The sequence below is a fragment of the Canis lupus genome, chromosome 24, assembly GCF_003254725.2.
Source record: "Canis lupus dingo isolate Sandy chromosome 24, ASM325472v2, whole genome shotgun sequence".
Classification (NCBI taxonomy): Eukaryota; Metazoa; Chordata; class Mammalia; order Carnivora; family Canidae; genus Canis; species Canis lupus.
In genome coordinates, this window is record NC_064266.1 from 31433230 (window position 1) to 31455473 (window position 22244).

Here is a 22244-nt window from a genome sequence, read left to right on the forward strand (position 1 = left end):
TACTGCCACACAGTCTCTGGAGAGAGTTTGGGGAAAGGACTTAGTCTTTCTGGATTCTTGCCTTGTTCTCCTGCCCTTCTCTTGCTGGGCCTGCAGTGTGGCTGTGGCCTGCCTAGTTTGTGAAAAGTCATCATTAATCGGCTAATGACTGAGCAACATCCTCAACCATTCTTCCACCTGTCTGGGCTCTAGGACCTTCTTAGACTATTTCCTGTTCTTTCCTGTTTCTGAGGCTGGCCTTCTAAGCCCCTGATGAAGACCCTTGTGGGTATAAACGTAGGTAGGGGAGTGCCATGGGAAGAGATCATATGCCCAGGGTTTCCTCTTTGCTGCTGAGGCCAAAGGTCAGGTGGAGGACAGTGGGAGTCATGGGCAACCTGTAGTGAGTAGTGTCTGTTTCCTACCCCGTTGCTAAGCCTCCTTCTTTGCCTGGTAGGTTTGTAACTCCAGATCAGAAGTACTCCATGGACAACACTCCCCACACACCAACCCCATTCAAGAATGCCCTGGAGAAGTATGGACCACTAAAGCCCCTGGTATGTTGTGCAGCCAAGTGGGTGTGCCCCGTGGGTTTTCTGGGTCCATGTAGCCATGTATGGCTCACAGAGCTCTTTACCTCTGAGATCTCAGTGGACTCTCCCAACAGCCCTGAGAAGTTGCAAATATCTTAATTGTATAAATGGGGAGGTCTGAGGCCAAGTCACTTACCAATTCATCAGCCATCTCCAGCCACCTACAGTGTGCCAGGTGGGCACTAGCTGGTGCTGGAGACGCAGTGGCATTCTGGGGCAGCTCAGTGTGAGGGTGGCCATGATAGTAAACACATGGGTGCACAAATAACTCAGTACTTCCAGTGCACTGCCCGCACCGGGGAGAAATTGGGTGGGTGCTGGCATGGAGAGGGACTGGCTTGGGTGCTGTGGTGAATTGCTCCTCACACTGAAGCCTTTGACTGACTTGCCAGTGCTTTATAAGACCTGGAGAAGCCAAGTTGGTGGGCGTGAGGGTCTGGTGAGAAGGCGCCTTCCTGGCAATGGGCAAACCACCCTTCTCCCCACTCCTCCCATTGGGATGGTTCATGCTTTCCCCAGTGAGAACAGAGAGCTGGCACTGTGGGCTTTCTGAAGCAGAGGAGGTGTTTTAGAAATGAATTGAAGGTGAGAGAAAGGTCAAAGCATTTGGCCTATAAACAGGGTCTGTGGCATGTACCCCTGCGACCTTGCCGCCACTTTCTGGGGTTCTCTTGCTGTGGTCTCTCTAGCCCTGGGATGGAGCTGATGAGCTGCTGGAGTTGATGAGCCCCGTGAGGCACTGGTTAACACAGCCCTCTCTTGTTCAGGTGGGGATATGGTTCCCAGACACTGAGATATTGGCATGTTTTCCAGACAGCTTTGAGAGGGTGCATCTGACCTTGGTAACAAAAATTAAAGCTTTTAGAGGGACATCTCAGGGTTGCTGTCCCCTGTACCTGCTGCTCTCTCTCTTTTCTGGTTGCTGCCACCTGAGGCTGGAGAGATTGCCTAGAACCCTACAGGCCCCAGAACAGAAAGTAAAGTCCAGAGTCCCCATTGAAGTAGTTTGGGCTTGAGCGTGTCCAGGTTCTGATTCCACAGCTGTGTGAATTTGGGCCAGGCGCTTGCTCGCTCTGGCTTCCATTTCTACCCTGTGGAATAGGACAGCTGTTGCACGGGGTTGTGTGAGGGTCGCTGTGGTGATGTGGGGACACTCCTGGCTCAGGACGGCCCTCAGTGAGTTGAGGTCAGTGTCTGCTTGTCCAAGGCAGGATAGTTAATGGTGACAGATGAGTGTAAGGTCAGTGTCCTGGCCCCCGGACCTCCTTCCTGTGTGGCCTAGGACAATGGGCTGTGGTGGGGTCCTAGAGCCTGGCTGTGGAGCCTCATGTGGGCTGCCCCCACCCCCAGCCCCAGACCCCACACCTGGAAGAGGACTTGAAAGAGGTGCTGCGCTCTGAGGCTGGCATCGAGCTCATCATTGAGGATGAAGTGAGGCCTGAGAAGCAGAAGAGGAAGGCTGGGGTGAGTGGCCGGTGGGGCAGCAGATCCCCTTACTGCCAGCCTGGGCAGTTTGGGCAAAAGAAGGTGGAACCATAGGATGATGGGAGATGGGGGGGGGGGGTGAGTCTGGGAAAAGCAAGGGTCTGGAGAAGGTGGAACTGTAGCCTGTGCATTTTGTTCCCCAGAGTGGTTATCAATGAAACCCACCAAAGTGAGGTCCTGGGGGTTGGGACCCTCCCATTACCTCCTTTGAGCTGGTCCCTTACGTAAGCAACATTTTGTTTGGACCCTTCTAAAGTAGGCTATGGGCTGGATGTGGTAGATAGGATGGTGATAGAGACCCAGCTGTGGTCACTTGTTCCTGGATTGGAGGGAGTAGACGCAGATACTAGACAAACACACCAGGGGCCTTCTCAATGCACACAGCATTAAAGGAGTAAATAGAAAGGGACACAAAGAGAAGATTCCAAGGGAGGTGCTCAGACGGGGTCAGCCACACATCTGGACCCTTGAACCACGTGGGGGATGGTTGGTTCAGGTGAGGTAGAAGGCTGGTGGGGAACAGCAGTCAAGGACACCTGGGTGTACAAAGTACGGGGCGGGGTGGCGGGGACTGTCCCAGGCCAGCCCAGAAGCCACATTTGTGGTGCACCATGCGTGTGGTTTCCTGAAAGCAGGTGGATTCCATGTTCCCCTTTTCTGTAGATGCTTTCTTTAGGGGGAGAGGTGAAAAGATGGGGTTGTCCCAGAGGGATGCGGGGATGGTGAGCAGTCAGTCCGGGAGGGGCTCACTGGGCAGGGGCCCCTGGGTGTATAGGTTCAGAGAACTTGACCGACAGCCTTCCCTGGCTTCTCCATGTCAGATGGTGGTTCTGAGCCATGGCAGCACCTATTTAGGGCACACTGCTGGGTTGGGGGGTGAGTTAGTTAGTCCCAGAGCTCCGCCCAGTATTGGAGCTGACCCCTGACCTATTTATTGGAGGCACAGGTGTGGGGCAAGGTATTCCTGTAACAGGCCCGTGTTCCTCAGGTTTTATGTATGTGTTTCTCGTCTGCAGGTGGGTACTTGAGGTGTAACTTGGATGATTCTATCCTGGGCCTCTTTAGGGGTGCGTTTGGTGTGGTAGAGGCTTGGGAACTATGCATGATCCATTTGGGAATGAGGAGTGGGTCTCTGGGTGGAGGCATTTGTGTCCTGGCTCCCTGTGGTTGCATCTGGCAGGATGGTTTGCCCTGGGTGCTAAATCTGATGGGGCCAGGGTCCTCTGGTCCTCATGCATACATCCACCCCTCCCTTCCCCCAAACCTCGTCAGCTGGGGGCCTGGCTTGAAGGCTCCGCTGCATCAGGGTATAGACCTGTGACCAGGGTAGTTGGGGCAGGCATCCCCAAAGTGCTAGTGGTGACCTAGAGGAATCCCAGCTGTCTGCTCTGTCTCCCTCCTCCCCACCCCTAGCTGCGGCGGAGCCCCATCAAGAAGGTCCGCAAGTCCCTGGCTCTGGACATCGTGGATGAGGATGTGAAGCTGGTGATGTCTACACTGCCCAAGGTGCTGTCCTTGGTAAGGGGTCAGAGAGAAGCTGCCCTGGCTCCCCCTGCCCAGAACTGCAGAAGGCACCTCTGCCTCAGGGAGGATAGACTCTCCCTGGAGGCCCTCTGGCTTTGGAACCCTTTAGCTGTGAGGGGACCCTGGCGCTGGAGTGGTCTGGGGTTCTTGGATGGGGCTCTGGGTGTCAGGCTCAGCTGTAAGGGGCTGATGGAGAAATTGGGGCTGGGCACCCACCCCTTGTTTCAGTCAAGGCAGCTGTGCATGTGTCTTTCACAGAAGGGTTTATTGCGTTGCTAGAGTTGCATTGCTGGAACACATTTGAAAACCATGGATCTGGGTCCCCAGCACCTTCTGTCATATTCTATTCTCATGGGGGTGATGTGGAGAGGGTTGGTGATGTGCACGGCCAGGTGGTTGGGACACATCAGCCCTGGGAACGGTGCTGTCTAGTTCCAGGCTGAGCTCAGGAATGGGGCTGTTGCCTACACAGAGCCTGCCCTCAGGACAGCACACCACACTGTTGATCCCTCCCAGCTGACAGTGGGGGGTTTTGCCCAGTGGGAGGCAGTGAGAGGGGTGGTGGGAGGCATGAGACAAAGGGATTGCCTGATCAGATCCTGCACATCTGAGGATTTAGGACTGCTGCAGCCATAGCCCTCGCAGAGAAGCATCACTGGGCAGGGAGCCCCAGCAGGCTGGGGACTTCATGCTGTGCAGCCAGACCTGCAACAGACCTGCAACTGGGCATGTAACATACTTGCTCAGTAGTAAAGCTCTGGCAAGTACTTTAGAGCACAGGATTTGGGGTGGAGTGGACCTTGCAAAGTCCTAATGCTGGCTCTTGTTCTTTAGGATCTCTTAGTTTACCCAAACCTCAGGTTCTTGCCTTTGCCTTTCACTGTACTGAGCCCAGTGACTCTTTACCTTTAGGGTAAAGGTCAAGCAGAGCCGGGAGGCTGGATGGGTGGTGGGTGCTTTGTGTAGCTCTATGTGTGTGCTGGTTGATGCCAGCATCTGACTGCTTGTAGAGATTTCTAGTCCTAGGAGAAACTAGAGCACCCCCACCCTGCCTGAGGCTGTGGTGGGAGAGACCATGTCCATGTAAAAGGGGAGCAGCATTACTGGGCATCTATTAGTTGTCAGTCTCTGAAACGGCACTTTACAGAGAATTCCCCATCTGGAAGGGGGCACAGGCTTAGAGAAGTTACTGTCCTGCTCCAAATCCTATAGCCCAGAGGTGGAGGTGCTGGGATGTGACTGGTTTCCTTCTTTCCCATCATGCTTATGGCAGAAGGGTGAGTCTGGCTTGGTTTTTGTTGCAGCCCACAAATGTCCTGTCGAGTTCCTCTAGCCTCATGGTGTCAGGCATCAAAGAGGACACCAGTCTGCTCAACGAGGGCTTCCTGCAGGCCAAACCGGAGAAGCCAGTGGCTGCCCAGAAGCCCCGAAGCCACTTTCCAACACCTGCCCCTGTGAGTGCTGGCCACCAATGTCCTATTACCCTTGGGGACTTTGCTTATTTGTTGCCCGTGCCCAGATGCCCTTCTGAGACTCTGCTTGACTAGTTTACACTTCAGATCTCAGTCTGGACACTGCTCCAGATCCCCTTGGGGAGGGATCCCATGTGCTAGAGCCTCTACCCCCCTTTTAAGATTTTATTTATTCATTCATGAGACACAGAGAGGCAGAGACACAGGCAGAGGGAGAAGCAGGCTCCCCACAGAGAGCCTGATGTGGGACACGATCCCTGGACCCTGGGATCACACCCTGAGCCGAAGGCAGATGTCCAGCTGCTGAGGCACCCAGGAGTCCCCCCCGTCCCCCCCCCCCCCCGCCCGTGAGCCCTTTTATGGTGTCGCCTCACTTGTAATTAAGTCATGGTCTCCGTTTTTAGTTGCTTAGCACATGTCTGTCCTCAGGGGTAGGGGCTGCCCTGGCTGCTCATACCTCATTGTCTATATTTCATGAATTTCTTACTGCTCCTTCCCACTAGCCTGCTTGGCTGTAACTTTTCCTTGTGAGGAGGCTGGCACCACATGGGCAGGGGCACAGCCATGTTGCCGGTCCAACCTCTTTGCTGTATACCTAAGGAAGCCCTGAAACAGGAGTCACTTCTCCAGGGCCACTAGGGAGTTGGAGGGACCACAAGAAGACTTGTGGCTTGAAGAAGACCGAGAGTTGTAGAAATGCCCCCTACTCCTCCTGGCCATGCTCACATCACAGCATTTGCTGGGAGCTTGCTGCCCCTGCCTGGATGGTAACTCTCTTGCCTCCTCCCAGATGACCAGCGCCTGGAAGACGGTGGCCTGCGGGGGGACCAGGGACCAGCTCTTCATGCAAGAGAAAGCCCGGCAGCTCCTGGGTCGCTTGAAGCCCAGCCACACGTCTCGGACCCTCATCTTGTCCTGAGGGGCTTGGTGGTCACGAGCTCATTCTTATGTTTACAGGGGGCTGGGGGGACTGAGGTTGGTCTGTGAGTCTGAGAATCATACTCGGATGGCCACCTGCAGGGAGCCTTCTGCCACCAGCCCCTCCTCAGACTGCTCAGGTGGAGGCAGAGCAGGGCCACCCACTGCCTTGTCTCCGAGTCCAGCTGTGGCTGCGGTGGTTCCTGGTGCTAACAGAACAAAGTCCCACCCCTGGGCCTGCCTGGTCCTCTCCCCGGTGCCACAGGGAGTCCCCTTAGCTCCTCCTGAGCCCTTCTTGGGTCTGGCCTCATCTCAGACCCCTGCTTAGAACAGGGGATGTGGCCAGCATGCTCCTTCCCTCTACCTGTTAGTACATTTTCTTGAAAGAATAAAATTCCCTTTTTCCTTAATGCTGTTATAGACTCTACCTTTCTCCTGTCTCCTGCTTGTGGTTTCCTGGTCGCTGGGTTGGTTCCCTGGTGACTGTCACAGGGGCCTTGAGGGATATGGAGATCTGGATCCTCATCCTCAGAGCACAGCCCAGGGCTGGGGCTCTGCATACTTTCCCCCAAAAGGTCCAGTGTGCTGGGGGCAGTTTGATCACCTAGTGGCTGTCTCAAAGTTCTGAGGATTCTTGGGTGTTAGCAGGGAGGGGAAGGTGCATCAGGACCCTGCTTGGCCATGGATGGCTGACCTGGCCTGCCATAGGCCTAGACACCAGGTGAGACTGGTAAACAAGGAGTGACTGGCAGCTGGCCGGAACTTACCACAGTGGCCTCAACTTGCCAAGGCCATGGCAGCAATCAGACCTTGGGCTCCAGTCCACCTGGTCAGGGTGCAGTGGGCCACTTGGCTGAAGCTAGGCACTGAAGTGGGGTAGGTGCCAGGTTTGAGAAGGTCTAGACAGGGAGGTGTTCAGCGGGGGGGGGGGGGCTCATAGGATTTGGCATGTGGGGGGCCATGTCTGGGGGCCATTTGGCATGTGGCCATGTCTGGGGGCTGGATGGGTACTTGCCTATCTTTAGATTCTGCTTTAGTGCCTCTGGTTCCCAAGAGAGACACTTAGGGACAGATCCTCTTGCTGGGAGCCCCCTCTAAAGAAGACTGGGAGTTAGGACACTAGGGTTCAGGTCTAGTGAACCCTGCCGTGCTGAACTTGCACAGGGGGTCCTGTCAGCATGGCAGAGACCCACCTCACCCCCTGCTCTGGGTGGCCCTCGAGCCATTTCACAAAGTTGTGCTCAGTTTGAGCCTGGCTAAGTTCTGGTTCCTGCTCCAGAGCCAAGGCCTGGGAATGAGACCAGGGACTAGGGCTCCCACTCTGCTTCCTTGCAGCTTGTGTAGCTGAGCCAGTCTCAGTCTAGCTGGGCCATACCTGCCACATGCCCTTGTGCCTATGCTGATTTCCTGACCTGGACCCCTGTCCTCTATCCCTTGGTGACCTGCAGGGCCCCGGCTCCATCACTGACTGTTCCCTGCAGGGCTGTCAGCATTGATGGTTGATTCCAGTGAGGGTTGGGGAGCAGGGGATCTTCATCTCCAGGATTCACAGACAACTCAGTCTATAGAACACCAGCATTAAAGTCGGGTACAGCAAGCCTCTGGGACAACTCACCCTGGAGCTGATCATAGGCTCCTACGGATGATTCCTAGGCACGTGGTCAGTGGCTGCACCTCAGTGAGCTGGCCTATAACCCACCAGAGGCTTTCTGCCAGAGCTTGCTCCAGACTGCCTCTCCCACCAACACCCAAAGCTTGTCCTGAGGCTCTTTCCTGTCCTCCTTGGGAGGCAGCCCTGCTAACTGCAAACCTGTTAACTTGCCACCTCCCATGAACTCTGCACTGGAGCTGTTCTCTGCTTCCTGCATTAAATGAACAGGCATCAAGAATGCCCCCCCTGCCCCGTGCCTGGCGTGGTTCTGGTGCTGAGGATACAGGAATTAACCCCAAGACTCTCCCAAACCACTTTATGCTCACAGGGTTTAGATTCTAGAGAGGACAGATAAGCTATAAGCCAACATCCATATGCAACATGCCAGAGGTAAGGGGCTCGGGAGAAAGGAATAATGGATGGCATGGGGGCCAGGCGGCCTGCTAGGAGGAAGCTCTCCGGAGGCCTGAGTGAAGGCTGGCCGCAGCCCCTGGCCACCATGGGGAGCAAGAGAGAGCCCGAGTGGGTGGGGGGTACTGATCGCCAGAGTCGGTGCTGACAGCCGGTGTGGTCCCGGAGTGTGGGGCACACGGTGCTCCAGTGGCCGCAACTTGGGTCGTCCAGGTGGATCCGGGGCCCAGTGTTTCGTGGGCAGGTGTGACAAGCAGGTCGAGCCAGGTGCAGAGGTGCTGAGCACCGGAGTTATGGGAGGGGGCGCGGAAGACGACGGTGGGCGGGAAAGGCGGGGCTCGGTGAGGACGGCAGAGGGTGAGCGTTCTGGCAAGATCCAGACTGGCCTGGCATCTGCGGGCCAACCCGGCCTGCAGGAGAAGCGGAGGGGGCGGAGGCAGAGCCCGCGCCCGAGGATCCCGGCAACAGCCCCTAAACGAGGGATGCGGAGAGCGGGACCGCTGCTCCCGGAAGCCACGCCCCGCGCAGGCCACGTGACATCCCTTCGCCAATGGGAGTCCCTTAATGAGCGCGTGAAGGATTGTGGGAGAGCCCGCCGAGGGAGGCGGGAATGGCCGGGTGTGCTGACAGGCTCCCCGCGCCTGGGCGAGGCCGTTCTCAGCCTCCCAGGCTCACCTGGTCCGGCCCAGTCCAGAAGAGCCGCCCGGCTGAGCACGGACTCCTGAGAAGTAGGAACTTGGTACTGTTTGCAGTCCCACTAAGGTTTTGGAGGTGGTTTGTTGAGACGGATGCTGTCCCCGGGGGATTGGGGCGCATGCGTACTTGCGTGGTCAGGACGCATGGATGGGGTCACGGAGCGGGAGGCCTCGGCCGGGGGCACGTATGTTTAGGTATGGGGCGGCTGTAGGACATTTATTTGCATTTTATATTCTTTTTTTTTTTTTTTTTTTAAGATTTTACTTATTTATTCATGAGAGGCAGAGACACAGGCAGAGGAAGAAGCAGGCTCCATGCAGGGAGCCCAACGTGGGACTCGACCCCGGGTCTCCAGGATCAGGCCCTGGGCCGAAGGCAGGCGCTAAACCCCTGAGCGACCCAGGCATCCCCGAGGTGTTGGATTTCTAACGAATTTCCCGATCATGCTGAGTTGGGGATTGCACTTTGAGTGGCAGGGATTAATGGCCCAAAAATCATTCCATTACTCAGAATCAATGAGATGTCTGGGGCCATTGCTCTCTGTTCTTCCTCGGTCTCTGCAGCGTCTCAGTTTCCCTCCAAGAATATGCCAGTTCTGGCATACTCAGGACAGCCTGTGGTTTCCATGGTGATAGCCATCTGGGTCTCTTTCACCTGCCTGCGTTTCTCCGGCAGTGGGACATCCACTTGGGAAGGGCCTGTCTAGTTGCAGTTACACCTGTGGTGTACTGGCTTATGGTGTGACTCATGTTTGTGTGTAACTTCCAAGAGAGCAAGGCTGATACCTGCCATGTTCATGGCTTTGTCCCCAGCACTCATCAGTTCCTGACACACAGTAGTGCTCAACAAGTATTTCTGGAATGAATATGAAAACCAAGAGGGATCAGTGATGGTCTGGCCACTGTCGGGCATTCATGAGCTAAGGATCTCTTGTTGAACTCAAAGTGAGTTTTCCTCTTGCCAAGACCAAGGGAGGACCTGAATATCTGTGTGACCATAGAGACTGACCAAAAACCATCCGTGGTCCAAGAGTTGTATGTGCATCCTGACAGACGCCCCTCCCTTCCACTCCAGCCATCCAGACACAGCCTCCTCAGGAGCCCAGAGGCCCTTCCCAGAGTCATGCCCACCTCTTCCCAAGATGCAGGCCTCCTTGTCCCAGGCTGGACTGTGTCCTCCATCAGTACTCACCTGTGCTGAGTGCCCCAGGGATGAAAGTGACTCTGAAGGTCTGATTCTCAGTCTCTGCTCATGACTGGTAATCCCAGATCCCTTCTACATACCTGTTTTCTGTTTTTTCTTTTTATTGTGGTTAAATACATGACAGAGTTTACCATCTTAACCTTTTCTAAGTGTACGATTCAGCCATGTTAGCTATATGCACATTGTCACCCTAGAATTTTTTCAGCTTCCGAAATTTCAACTGTACTCATTAAACTCCTCATTTCCCTTTCCCCTAGTCTCCAGAAACTTCCATTCCACCTTCCATTTCTATGAATTTGACTACACTAAGTATCTTGTATAAAGTGGAATCATACAGTATTGTTTTGTGACTGTTGATTTAAGTAGCATGATATCCTCAAGGTTCATCCCTAGCTTCGGTCAGAATTTCCTTCCTTTTTAGGGCTGAATGATATTCCACTGCATGTATAGACCACGTTTACCATTCATCTTTCTGTTAGTGGACACTAGAGTCCCAGGACTAGGTGGAAACAATAGACAAGACAACCCTTTTGTCTATTGTGAATAATGCTGCTATCAGCATGGGTGTGCAAGTATCTCGAGATCCTGCTTTCAGTCCTTGTGACGGTATACTGGGAGTGGAATTGATGGATCGTATGGTAATACTGTTGTTGTTTTTTAAAGATTTTATTTATTTATTCATGAGACACACACACACACACACAGAGGGGGGCAGAGACACAGGCAGAGAGAGAAGCAGGCACCATGCAGGGAGTCTGATGTGGGACTCGATCCCGGGTCTCCAGGATCACGCCCTGGGCCGAAGGCAGGTGCTAAATCGCTGAGCCACCCAGGGATCCCTGGTAATACTGCTTTTAATTTTAGTTTTAATTTTGTTTCGATTAGGTTTTTGGTATTTCCAGGAAAAGCTGTATGCCCGGCTACTAAAGCTTTTGCAGCAATGATGTGACTCTGTCACCACCTGGTGGCCATTGGTGTATTTGCAGCAGCCGGTAAGGTGGGCCATAGCAATTTCTTGTAGGTCTTAGAAAAGTCCTTGAAGCATTTTTCAGTCTTTCAGGCTTTCTCTTCAGCATCCTCATCAAACAATTGTCTGCCCTTTACTTGAACACCTCTACTTATTGGGAGAGCTGACTTTATTACTCAGCAGCCAGCTCCATTGTTGGACAGCAATTGTGAAGAAAAAGATTCTTTATTCAGAGAAAAAAGTCCTCCCTCCGTTATAAAAAGTAGGAATGACTAAGGTGCATGGGAAGCTGGTCTGTGGGGAAATCAGGGTCCCAGGACAGGTCATTGATAGGCCAGGATTACCTGGAGAGTTTGACTACCAGAATTAGCCACTGTCTCAGCAGACCCTAGCATGAATCAGTTCTGTCCTGTTTCCACAGATCACCAAGTCTCTGATTTAGTAATGATAGTGATTCAACTCTCTCTAAGATGGATTTTATGTTTCCACTTTGGCCATGTGTGTTCTATAGTAATTAAAGCTGAGTTTCGATGTGAATTAAGAATCAGACTTTCACTAATGTATATCAGTGGCCTCTCAGCTGGCCAGGATGAAAGTGTTTTACCTGTATGTTAACTAGGGCTGCCCTGGAGGTATCTAGGTTAAATGCCCTGGAGGTATACATCAAATGGAACAGTCTGACAAAGACAAGTGTAAAGTGTGAGTCACAAATGCCCTTCAGAAAGGCACAATTGAGAATATGTCTCTCCTCTCTCTGGGAAAGAGTCCCTGCACCCTCTCCAGAAAGCACCCCAGCCTGGTATCCAGGTGCTCAGTAAATGTCTCATTCCGTCATGAAGTGATGTAGCAGTGAGAAAAGCCTTGGGCAGCTAGGACCAGATGGTGGGGGAAGCTTTAGCATTTTTAAATGTTGATTTCTTAGTTGTGTTCCCTGTGGTCAGGGAACATACTCTGTGTGGTTTCATATCTTCAAAATTTGTCAAAACTTGCTTTATGGGCAAGCATACAATCAATTTTATAATTTCTTATGCATCTGAAAAGAATGTGTAGTCTGTAGGCGTTGGGGGCATTTTTGGCATATGCTAATCCTATTGTCTAAACATCCAATATCCTGTTTTTTTTTTAAGATTTTATTTATTTATTCATGAGAGACACACAGAGAGAGAGGCAGAGACATAGGCAGAGGGAAAAGCAGGCTCCACACAGGAAGCCTGATGTGGGACTCGATCCCAGGACCGTGGGATCACACCCTGAGCCAAAGGCAGATGCTCAACCACTGAGCCACCCAGGCGTCCCTAATATCCTGGGTTTTTGTCTGAATTTCGTAAACCTAGATTAGTCAACCTCCAACTAATGCATGGTAGTAAGACTGTTGTTTCAAGCTGATGAATGTTGGAGTGGTTTTTTTACTCAGCATTATTGTGGCAGTAACTAGCTGATACACAAGGTAGACTTGTATTCACTAGAGAGCTCTGGGAAATGGGCAGTGCACCATGGGCTTAACTGGGTGGAGGAGGAATTTAGCAGACCTGGAGTTCCCAGAACTGGGCTGGACATGAGTGTGATGAAAGGTTCTAGAATCCAGAACCATATGACTATGTCTTGATTGTCCCCCAGGACATAGGGCTAGCTTTCTAGGGCTCTTCTGACTTTGGGTCAGACAGACCTGGATGTGAATCCCAACCTAGCTGTTACTGGCTATGTCTCTTCCCTGCTCTGAGCCTTGGAGTCCTCATGATAAAATGGCGGAGAATCCGTAACCTTTCAGAGTTGTTGAAGGGACTAGAGAGAGCACTGGCACACACTTGGGGCTCAGAAGTAGGGGCTCTTAAGATGTTTCTACAAAATGCTTTGTCATTCCTTTCTCATGCTCAAGAAACCCTTCAAAGGAGGAGTTTGTATAGAGTTCCAGGCTTCAGTAGAGTGCTCCAAGGGGAAGTTACTAGGTAGGGGTTGAGGGCAGGGCTTGAACCAGTGTCGACTCGTAGGATTGGAGTTTAAGGTGCCCTGTTCTGTGTCATCATGTGCTTCATAGTTATCAGCTGGGGAAGCGGTGTAGTGCAGGAGAAGCACAGGTGTTAGGAATAGGTTCAGGTTTTTTTTTTTTTTTTAAGATTTATTTATTTTAGAGTTGGAGGGAGAGAAAGAGAGAGAGAACACATGTGCATGAGAGAGCAGGGGGAAGGGCATAGGGAGAAGCAGAGAGGCAGACTCCATGCTGAGTGGGGAGCCTGACATGGGGCTTGGTCTCACAACCCTGATACCATTACCTGAGCTGAGATCAATAGTTGGATGCTTAACCGATTGAGCCACCCAGGCACCCCAGGATGGGTTCAGTTTTTAAAGACTTTCGTAAAAGTTCAACATACAGAGAGCAAAATACACAAGTCTCAAGTGTACAGCTGGATGAATTTCCACAAAGTGAACAGTCATGTAATCAGCACCTACATCAAGAAATAGAACATGGCCAGCACCCCAGAAACCCTCTCCCCACCCTATAAGGGTAACCACATCCTGACTTCAAACACCATAGATTTGTTTTGCTTTAATTTTAATTTTTTTAAATTTATTTTTAAAGAGTTATTTTTAAATAATTTCTACACCCAATGTGGGTCTCAAACTTACAACCTCTAGATCAGGAGTCCCATGCTCTACCAATCGAGTCAGCCAGGTGCCCCTGTTTGCCTTTAAAAAAAAAAAAAAATTGTGTAAATTGAATTTCACATTGCATAGGATTTTCCTATGTTGATTTGGGTAGTTACAATTTGTTTATCCTCCTGACTATATAGTATTCTGTTATATGATTTTTGCAGAATTTACCCATTCTGCAGAAGGACATGGGAAAGTTTCTGCATTGGCTATTATAAATAGAGCTGTTGTGAACATCTTGTTCTAATCTTTTGGTGAGCTCATGTACACATTGCTGGTTTATACATAGCTAGACTGGAATTGCTGGGGATGGGTTCACATTCATTAGGCCACTTGCTACTTATGAGCTTTGTGAACCAAGGCAGGTTATGTAGCTTCTCTGAGACTCATTTTTCATATCTGTATATTGGAAATAAAAATAGTTGCCTCTCTTGTAACAGATTTTTTAAAAATAATTTTATTTATTAGAGAGCATAAGAATGGGGAGGGACAGAGGGAAAAGGAGGAGAAGCATGAAGCAGGTTCCCCACTGAGCAGGGAGCCTGACATGGGGCTTGATCCCAGGACCCTGGGATTATGAACTGAGCCTAAGGCAGATGCTTAACTGACTGAGCCACTCAGGTGCCTGTGTCATCACAGATTTTAATAAAATAATATCTACAAGGCACCTGGTCCTAATGTAGCTCCCCTTTCTTCCTTCCTCTGTCATCCCAGAGCCCCCTCTACTCTAGGCCACAGTTCTTCTACTAGGCTCCCCCTTTGCCAGGAGTCTTAAACATGAACCTGGAAAGCTTGCCTGCTGCCCACGGCTGGTGGGTGCTTTTCCCTGGCTATGATCTCTCTTTTGTGACTCAGCCACAGGTGTCCACCCAACACTAGCTTGCTGTGGTCAACATCACCACTAACAGGGCAGCCCCGGTGGTGCAGCGGTTTGGCGCCGCCTGCAGCTTGGGGTGTGATCCTGGAGACCCAGGATCGAGTCCCACATCGGGCTCCCTGCATGGAGCCTGCTTCTCCCTCTGTCTGTGTCTCTGCCTCTCTTTCTCTGTGTCTATGAATAAATAAATAAAATCTTAAAAACAAACAAACAAAAAACAAAAAAAAACATCACCACTAACAAATGTTTTTATGATGATCTTGGTGAGCATGTGGCTTGCAGTTGATGTTCTCTGGAGACTGGGCCAGGAGAGGCAAGGAATGAGGACTGAAGAGAGCGAACAGCTGGCTGAAATCCAGCCCAGGAATTTATAACATACTCCTTTCTTGCTTGGTTTTCCTTCCCTGATGTCCAGGTAGGAGTTTTTCTTTCTTAAAAGCCCTTGTTTAAAAAAAAAAAAAAAAAAAAAAGCCCTTGTATTCCTTATTTTTCCTGTAACACCTCAAGTCAGGCCACGTGGGTCAGTGGGCCAAGGAAAACTTGCCTACGGGGGCTCTGTCAAGATAGAGTTTACTTCTATCTCTGTGTAATGGCAGCCTGGAGCACTGTGTTGGGAAAGATTCTGAAAGTATCATCCAAGCTCAGGAAAGTGCTGTGAAGGATTAGTTGTGTCTGTTATATGCATGGGAGGTGGTGATGGCGGCACACATTTCATGTGTTTACCTCTATCTTTGGCTTAAAGGTATTGGTTAGTATTGCTCAGAATAGACATGTATTTGGTTTAGAGAGGTAAGTGGAATGTTTTTTAATAGGTGGGTTAAGTGTGTTTTCATTTATATGACTAGTGACATATGTGGATTTATTTCTACCATTTTTTTTGTGTTATCACTGTTGTTTTCCCCTTTCTTTGTTGAACTCATAGTTTTCTGTAATCTGCTCTGTTTTCTCCTTTTGCCTGGTGTGAATCATAAAAAATATTTCTCTTATTTTAGAGGCTATTTAAAACTTTTTAATATGCATATTTGTTACTGTTTCTGTCCTTCTGAATGATGCTCTTTCCTGGCCTATTTTCATTGAGTTTTATCATTTTAAATGCAAAATTGATGATTTTCTCGGTCAGTTAACTTTGTGTAAATATTTATAAATTCACTTACTCATCATTGTTTTTCTTACTCATTAAATTTTATTTTTGTTAAGTAATGCCACCTCCATTTCTGCTACTAGTAGGTAGCATTAGTTGAGAGCTTCCTGTGTGCTGGACACTGTCCTGATAATTCTACATGTGTTAAATCCCTTAATCTTCCACATTATCTTGGGAATTTGTCGTTCCGGCCTTGTAGATGAGGAAACAATCACATAAAGGTTAGGTTATGCCCAAGACCTAGCATTAGTAAAAGGTGGGGCTGGGCTTCAATCCTGGCTCTTGTTGCTCTTTGCGCGTGTTTAAATTTTTTGTTTTGAAATCATTTTAGATTTACAGAAAACTTGCAAAGATAATACAAAGAGTTCCCATATACCCTCTACCTGGATTTCCCTAATGTTAACATCTTACGAAAGCATGGTGCATTTACCAAACTAAGAAGTTTATACCAAAAAAAAAAAAAAAAAAGAAGAAGTTTATACCAGTGCAATACTAGTAACTAACCAGAGACTTTATTTGGATTCACCAGGTTTTCCACTCTTTTTCTATTCCAGGACCCAATTTGGGGTCACACATTGTGTTTAGGATATATACATGTATTAAAAAAAAAAACTTTTTGGCATGGAAGGTTTCAAGTTATATAAAAATGGAGAGAACAGGAAGATTTATCATTCAGCTTCAGTGATTAACTCATGACCAATTTGTTTCATTCACACCCTAAACCATATTACTTTTTTCTTTGTTCTGGTCGCCTATAGTTTACAGATGTATGCCCTATAAATCACCTTATTTCACCTGCTTCCTATACAGCAGTTCTGTAGTTCATGGGCACTTTATTAATTATGGAGTTTCTAAAGCCAACACCTAGAACAACAACAACAACAACAACTACTACTACTACTCGTAAGAAGAAATCTTTATTTCACACTTTGTAAAAAGAATTAAAGGGCCCAGGGGTGGCAAAATTATGATTACTTAAAAATAATTTAGTTAACATTTCCTCCTGAAAAAGTTTCAAAAGACTTAAATAGTCTTTTGTTGTTTAAAAAAGTGTATTTTACTTTTTTTTTGCCAGATAATATAGTCACATATATTCACACATAAGAGGTATTGAAGGGTTGCAAGCAACACTCTGTGGCAGATGACCAAATTGTCTGACACAATATGAGCTTGCTATAGCAAGAAGATCTAACCTATTCCAGCGTTTTCTCCTCCATGAGACCAATTGTTATATAGATTTAAAAAGTGTTCCAGCTGTTGGCTAAAGTGCAGTTGAGATTTGCGCTTGTTCAGGTTCTTGAGGGAGGGAAGAGTCAGTGCCAATCATCACAAACTTCCTGGCCTTCTGAGGCCAAAGCATTACCACTTCGTCCTAATCTTCAACAGTTAATCCTCTATTACTTTGGGACATTCCATTCTTAGCCTGAATTTCTTACCTATGAAATAGCAACAGAGGGGATCCCTGGGTGGCTCAGCAGTTTGGCGCCTGCCTTTGGCCCAGGGCACGATCCTGGAGTCTCGGGATCGGGTCCCACGTCGGGCTCCCGGTATGGAGCCTGCTTCTCCCTCCTCCTGTGTCTCTGCCTCTTTCTCTCTCTCTCTCTCTGTATCTATCATAAATAAAAATAAATAAATCTTAAAAAAAAAAAGAAATAGCAACAGATCAATTTGGTTTGTGAATCCTCTTAGAATTGCAGGTAGCGGGCAGCCCTGGTGGCTCAGTGGTTTAGCGCTGCCTTCAGCCCAGGGCGTGATCCTGGAGACCCCGGGTTGAGTCCCACGTTGGGTTCCTTGCGTAGAGCCTGCTTCTCCCTCTGCCTGTCTCTCTCCCTCCCTCCCTCCCTCTCTCTCTGTGTGTGTGTGTGTCTCTAATGAATAAATTAAAAAAAAATTACAGGTAGCATTGTGTTGGTGTGTGGTTTTCTGAGGGGAGGGTTTCAAAGCAAAAGGGGGAAGGGTTTTTGATGTTTATGAGACACAGGTGTAAAATAAACCATAGGATTAAACTTTTACTTCTTTGTCTCCCTATAGGAAAAATAAAAAGAAAGTATTAAAGGGTCTATAGTAAAGTCACTCCCTTCTGACTTTTTGTCACATAGTTCTCTTCCCTTTGGAGAGCTGATAAGTTTCTAGGGAAGAGACCAGCCAGCTTTTTCTGTAAAGCATCAGATAGGAGACATTGTAGGCTTTGTGGACAGACCCCTGTTCTAGTGTGTCCTTGAAATTTTATGCAAATATAAGCACATATATATTACACGTTCTCTCCCACAACTTTGCAAAAATGATAGCATAGTATACAGAGTATTCCTCTCTTGGCTTTTCTCAGTTAAACCAGATGTTGGCAAACTATGGCCCATAGGCCAAATCCAGCCTGTTACCAGTTTCTGTAAATAGTTACATTAGAACCTGCATTCATTTGTTTACTTATTGTCTGTGGCTGCTTCCATGCCACCAAGGCAGAGCTGAAGAGTTTTGGCAGAGAACATTTGGCTTGTGAAGCCAGAATGTTTACTCTCTGGCCCTTTAGAGAAAAAGTTTCTGGTGTCTGAGTTAAACACTATGTTTTAGCCTTTCAAACTAGTACAGAAAGAGCTTCCTCACGCTTTCTCATTGTGACGTTCTATGTCTTTGTATGGCTGCACCATCATTAATTTAATGAGACCCTCCCTTAAGGGATATTTAGACCATTTCTGACTGACCTTTACTGGTATGAAGAACATGGCAATGAATAGCCTTGTACTTACCTCATTTTCCGCAAGTGTGAATATATTCCCAGGATGAATCCCTAGAAGTGGAACTGCTGCATATTACAGAGTACACTGGTGATTTTTACAGCTAATGTCAGATTGCCCTCCACAGAGCTTTATCAACTTACATTCTCACCAGTGTTATAAAAGTGCCTATTTGCCTCATCTTTGCCAGCAGAATGTCCTGCCAGCCTTTAGATCTTTACCAACTGCTATGTGGAAAAAAAAAAAAAAAGGTATCACAAAGGTATCACAGGGTGGTTCACTTTGCATGCTTTTATTCTGGTGAGTTGCATCTTCTTTCAGGTACTTAAGAGGTGAGTGGCTCCTTTTTGCAGCTGGTGGTTTGCTCTCTTGGTCTGAGGGTCTTCTGGGGGGTGGTCAGGGAAGGGGGGTGGGCCTCTCTCTCTGACTGTCTTGTATCGCTTTCACAAACAAGCTTTTGGGGAACAAAAGTCTTAAGGACAAACATGGGATGGCAATTAGTACCATCGACATTCCAGACGTCAGAACTGGGGAGACAGGGGGGTCCTGGAGGGGCATTTCCATTCTGCTCTGAATTTGGAAGGCTAGCTTTCAGGGGGTGCAAGCTGTCCTCTTCCTCCATTGTACTTCTGTTGACACAGGCAGCCTCATGCTCCTCCAGGTTTTTGATGGGGACCACGTGGCAGGCGTTGTATTTGCAACTGGCCATCTTTTTGGCTTTCTTGGGGTTCTTTCTCCTGCAGGATGCCAGGTGGTACTGAAATCTGCTGAGCGGGACTCGATGGTGAGGGTTGTAAGGGCAAATTTCTAAGGCTTCTGGCTCCATGAGAAATTGTTCTTGAAGCAGAGTGGCTCACTTCCCAGAGTCAAAAAGAAATGCCCCTGGTGGAATAACCCTTTGGTAAGGAGGCTGGAGTGTCCTCTGCCCAGAATTGGCCCTTTGAACCCTGTCGACCAAGGTCTTAACAGCTCATGTTTCTTGTGCTCTGCGGCTGCGAGTGCTGGGTTAGGAAAAGGACAGGAGCTGTCAGGGGCAGCTGCACAGAGAGCTGAATTACAAATGGCAGGCGAGACAGAAGAACCATATAAAGCACATGCAAGAGCCAGAAAACCACAGCTGCCCCACAGGAAGGTGAAGAAGGTACATGCCAGCCCCCCTTGACTCTGAGAGCTACACTGTGTGATGTCAAAGAGCAGTCATGAAAGGTCACAATGGGCAGCTTGAGTCATCAGCAAGAGTCTATGTGTTGTCCATCACTTTCAAGGGGCGAGGTGGCTTTGGGGAAAGCTGCCACTCAAAATTGTTGCAGGCATATCTGTTGTCATTTGACTGTTTCTAAACTTATATATTTAATATAATTCCCTATGTATTTGGGGTTAAATCTACTGTATTTCATGCTTCCTATTTATTCTTTGGTTTATTTTTTCTCTTCCCTAATTTTAGATAGTTTAGAAAAAATATTTCCATTTTCCCCATGATTTTGTAAGTAACACATTCTCTAATCATTTAGTGGTTACTCTACAAATTAAAACATTCATAAATAGCTTACCAAGTTTTAAAGTTCATAGAAGTTTCATCCATTTTCCAGGTAATACAGGGCTTGTTCTATATTTACTTCCCTCCCTTAATGTTATTATTTTAAGCCTAATTTTTAAAAGTTCCTAAGACAGCATTGTTATCGTCATTTGACATGACCCAAGTTATGGATACCTGTCCTTGTGCTGACTCCTCTGCTGCTTGTGTCTCATATCTACCACATGGGATTGCTTTGTTTCTACTAGAAATTTGCCTTTTATAATGTTCTCATGACATTTGGTTTTGTTTATCTGAAAATGTCTTTATCTCATCCTCATTCTTAAAGGATGACTTCAGGGAGTATAGTTGTGCTATTTCCTTTCTTCCCACTGAAGCAGAGTTCAGTTTCTTCCAGCTCCCACTCTGGTTGAGAATTCAGGATTCCATTATCTGACTCTTTTCTTTTTTTAAGATTTTATTTATTTATTTGACAGAGGGGCAGGGAGAGCACACAGCATCCAGAGGGAGAGGGAGAAGCAGGCTCCCCACTGAGCAAGGAGCCCAATGTGGGGCTCCATCCCAGGACCCCAAGATCATGACCTAAGTTGAAGGAGGGTGCTTAAATCGACAGAGTCACCTAGGCACCCCTACCTAACTTCTCTTCAGAGTAATCTGTTTCTTTTCATATGTCTGTTTTTATTTATTTATTTATTTATTTATTTATTTATTTATTTATTTGATTTTATTTATTTATTCATGAGAGATGGGGAGAGAGAGAGAGAGACAGAGAGGCAGAGACACGGGCAAAGGGAGAAGCAGGCTCCATGCAGGGAGCCTGATGTGGGACTCAATCCTGGGTCTCCAGGATCACACCCTGGGCTGAAGGCAGCGCTGAACCGCTGAGCCACCGGGGCTGCCCCTCATATGTCTGTTTTAAAGAACTTTTCTTTATCTTTGTTTTTCTGAAGTTTCAATATGATGTTGACATGTGGGTCTCTGTTTATTCTTTGTTTTTTTAGACCTCTGGAATCTGTGGATTAGTGTCTTTCATTAGTTTTGGAAAATGTTCAACTGTTGTCTCTTCAAATGCTGCTTCTACCTTATTCTCATACTTTCACTGAAATGATAGATGTCACTTCCACTGACATTTAATTGTCTAAAGTGAGTCTCACACATAAGGTGCGGGGTCAGAGAAGCACATAGGACTATCAGGTATCCACAGGAGGAGGATAGGAACTTTGCCATGAGTCCTCATGACAAGAGCCATGTACCTGGCTGGCTTAGTTGGTGGAGTGTGGGACTCTTGATCTTGGGGTTGTGGTTTTCAAACCCCATGTTGGGTGTACAGATTACTTGAAATCTTAAAAAGACAAAAACAAAAACAGAAGAAGGAATCCTAAGAAGATCCTGTCTCTCCTTGTCACTGGTATTTGTTTCCCTTTTCTCCAACATATAGAACATACCCCCTTCTCAAGGGAGAAAACCCAAAGTCCTAGCTTAGAGTGAGGAGATAAACAGCTTGGTCAGTGCTCAATGGGGGCTTCTTGCATTCTGGCAGGAACTTATTCTAGGATGGTGGGCATTCTAGTGCCTCCAAACAACCTGTTGCTGTGAGGAATGAGGGGCTCATAGAATCATGCTTACTGTACCCGCACTGCTCCCTCCCCCCCCCACCCCCTGCCAGGGATATCTCTTGGTATACTTTGATGAGAAACTATCCTTGGTAAATTGTAACTTCCATACCATTTATGGAACAGAGTGCCCATTTTCTCCAAGCCTGTAGCCTAGTATTAGAGGAGGTATGACATTGGCCCTGCTGGGAGTTAACAGGTTGTTTGGCATCTGCTCTTCCATGACCCCAAATCTTGGCACAGTGTTTGTGGGCGATGCTGACAGCACTTTTTCAATTTCTAGTTCCATAGCCTTTTTTATGCTCATAACCATGGCTGATCCAGGCACCGGGTAATTCAGGCATGTGTAAGTGTGTAAATGGAGATGATGAAGAAAGCACTTCACCGGTCGTTGAAATCCACATAATAAGAAATGGAGCTTTAGCTCTTATAGGCTTCTTTGTGGCCAAGCACCCATTAGCACAGCAGGCCAACATTTAGTCCATTATATAGAGAGGAAGGCCAGGCTTGATAATGCTTCTAATGGACGTCTTGAATGGTCCTCAAGCCTGCAGCTTTCTGCTAGCTTCTGCTCTGAGCCTGGGACCTGACAAGTTTCTCACCATGGCAACTTGAGAGGAGCAAGGGATACAGACACACCTATCTGAGTGGCACTTCCCAGGCCTGTCTGCACCTACCTGACAGATAATGCAAGTGAGGTCAGATTCTGCTCATTCCCCTTCTGCACTTATCATCTTGAGAGATGCTGCCAACAGATGGTAATGCAGGCATGGAGAAGGTCACAGAGCATGCAGGAGCA

The 22244-nt window shown here is 48.3% G+C and overlaps 2 protein-coding genes, 1 long non-coding RNA gene and 1 other non-coding gene across 12 annotated transcripts in view; 3 read left to right on the forward strand and 1 right to left on the reverse strand.

Moving 5' to 3' along the window:
* The window catches only part of MYBL2 (MYB proto-oncogene like 2), a 43268-nt gene extending 36887 nt beyond the window's left edge, over positions 1 to 6381 (forward strand). For 2 of the 9 annotated variants that reach the window (XM_025470113.3, XM_025470116.3), the window contains exons 10-15: positions 437 to 536; positions 1262 to 1339; positions 1923 to 2036; positions 3471 to 3575; positions 4886 to 5035; positions 5844 to 6381. In XM_025470113.3, the coding sequence (XP_025325898.3) occupies positions 437 to 536; positions 1262 to 1339; positions 1923 to 2036; positions 3471 to 3575; positions 4886 to 5035; positions 5844 to 5972 (676 nt within the window). In that variant the 3' untranslated portion in view covers positions 5973 to 6381. Of the gene's footprint in view, positions 1 to 436; positions 537 to 1261; positions 1842 to 1922; positions 2037 to 3470; positions 3576 to 4885; positions 5036 to 5843 lie in introns of those variants that run through there. The other 7 variants (XM_025470117.3, XM_025470118.3, XM_025470114.3 and 4 more) reach the window with 6 other exon arrangements.
* A 2201-nt stretch (positions 6382 to 8582) lies between these two features.
* LOC118352158 (uncharacterized) overlaps positions 8583 to 22244 on the forward strand; it is a 130640-nt gene continuing 116978 nt past the window's right edge. The window contains exon 1 of the long non-coding RNA XR_007405699.1: positions 8583 to 8772. This is a non-coding gene — a long non-coding RNA (uncharacterized LOC118352158). The remainder of the gene's footprint in view (positions 8773 to 22244) is intronic.
* LOC112674336 (small nucleolar RNA SNORA28) lies at positions 16689 to 16813 on the forward strand. Its single transcript, XR_003145384.1, has one exon. It is a non-coding gene; the product is annotated as a small nucleolar RNA SNORA28 (small nucleolar RNA).
* On the reverse strand, positions 18575 to 19485 carry GTSF1L (gametocyte specific factor 1 like). The gene has a single exon (XM_025470130.3). The coding sequence runs from the start codon at positions 19122 to 19124 to the stop codon at positions 18624 to 18626; it is 501 nt and encodes a 166-aa protein (XP_025325915.1). The 5' UTR covers positions 19125 to 19485; the 3' UTR covers positions 18575 to 18623.